The following is a 1707-nucleotide window of genomic DNA, read 5'->3' as shown; positions in this document are numbered from 1 at the left end:
GTGCCTGAATGGTCGGTCAGTGGGCAAAAGCAGGGCTTGGCTCGGACAGTCCTGGGTGGGAATCCTTCCTGTGCTCTCTTTAGCCTGGGGCCTGGGGAAATGACCGTCGCCCTCTGCCCAGCCTGTTCTGTAAAATGCACAAGGTGTTCCTATCTCAAAAATGTGGAGTAAGGGGCGCCTGGCTGGCTCAGTCGGGGGAGGATGTGACTCTTGAGCTCAGGGTTGTAAGTTCCAGCCCCATTTTGCGTGTAGAGATTACTTTTTATTTTTATTTTTTTTAAATGTTTTATTTATTTCTAGGAGAGAGAGAGAGAGGGAGACAGCGTGAGCAGGGGAGGGTCAGAGAGAGAGGGAGTCACAGACTGAAACAGGCTCCAGGCGCTGAGCTGGCAGTCAGCACAGAGCCCGACGCGGGGCTCGAACCCACGAACCGCGAGATCATGACATAAGCGAAAGTCGGACGCTTAACCGACTAAGCCACCCAGGCGCCCCTAGAGATTACTTTTTAAAAAACTGAGTATCTACAGTATTCCATGTCCTGTCCTAGGCACTGAGGATACGGCAGGGAATGAGATAGACAAAAGCCCCTACCCTTGTAGAGCTGATCAACAAAAAACTAAATTATATGGGAGGTTAGATGGTGATAAAAACTAAGAAGAAAAACAAAGCCAGAGGGACGTGGGCCATGTGTGTGAGGGTGAAGGTTGACATTTTAGCCGAAGTGGTTAGGGAAAACCTTGCTGAAGGTGGTGGAGGAGGGAGCCATGTGGGGATCTGGGGGGGAAAGTATGTTCCAGGTAACAGAAACAGCAAGTGCAAAGGTCCTGAGGTCGGAATGTGCCTGGCTGGTTAAGGATCACCAGATGGAGTAGGGAGAGTGGTGAGAGATGTCAGGGAGGTGACAGCCCCCGTGGGACGTCGTGGGCTATATGATGAGGATTTTCGGTTTTACCCTGAGGGAGATGGAGCCACAGGAGTGTTCGGAGCAGTGGACAGTACCTGGTCTGAGATAGGTGTTGGAAGATTAAACGAGATCATGGATGGAAAACTCTCCCAAACCCTGAGTGTTCACTCTGGGATGAGTGGTTCTAGGGACATGGCGGTGACCAGGACAGCCCTGGGCCCCGCCCTCATGGGGGTACCAGCCCAGAGCGGGGACGACACACTTGTCCTCGGAGCCCAGAGTTGTCAGGGTTGCGTTGGGGCAGCGCAGGGCTGGGATGGAGTCAGGGAAGGCTTCCCGGAGGAGGAGACATCTGAGAAGAGACCTGAAGGGTGAGCTCAGGAAGAGAAAAGGTGAAAAGAATGGGAGGAGAGGAGGAAGTGAAAGGGAAGGGGCCTCCCGGGCAGAAGGCATGGGCAAAGGCCGCCTGGTTCAAACATGTTCTGCAGCTGCTATCTGAGGATTGCTGAAGCCGAGAGAAAAAGATACAGGGGTGCGGAGCGCCGGAGGGGTGAGGCCGACTTAATCCAAGACTTCACCGGGAGAAAAAGAAGCGGGTTGCTGTCCAAGCAAAGTCCCAGAGGCTGGCCCCACAGTTAGATGGAGACAGCGGGGACCCAGAGGAAAGGGCGGGCAGGGGTTACAGAGCCGACGAGCAGACGCGCCCTGCCCCTTCCCTACAGGCGGGCTCTGCCTGGACCTGGGCCACGCCCTGCGCTGCAGCTGCCGCGCCGGCTTCGGGGGGCCGCGCTGCGAGCACGACC

The 1707-nt window shown here is 55.5% G+C and overlaps 1 protein-coding gene across 1 annotated transcript in view; it reads left to right on the top strand.

Annotated features, from left to right (window-relative positions):
- DLL3 (delta like canonical Notch ligand 3) overlaps window positions 1–1707 on the top strand; it is a 12853-nt gene that overhangs the window by 4753 nt on the left and 6393 nt on the right. Inside the window, 2 exon segments of the mRNA XM_077773626.1 lie at window positions 1476–1705; window position 1707. The exon segment at window position 1707 is cut by the window's right edge and continues 362 nt beyond it. Of these exon segments, the coding sequence (XP_077629752.1) occupies window positions 1476–1705; window position 1707 (231 nt within the window).

This window comes from Crocuta crocuta, unplaced genomic scaffold (genome assembly GCF_008692635.1).
Source record: "Crocuta crocuta isolate KB4526 unplaced genomic scaffold, BGI_CrCroc_1.0 scaffold267, whole genome shotgun sequence".
Lineage (NCBI taxonomy): Eukaryota > Metazoa > Chordata > Mammalia > Carnivora > Hyaenidae > Crocuta > Crocuta crocuta.
This window is presented reverse-complemented; position numbering and strand designations above follow the sequence as displayed.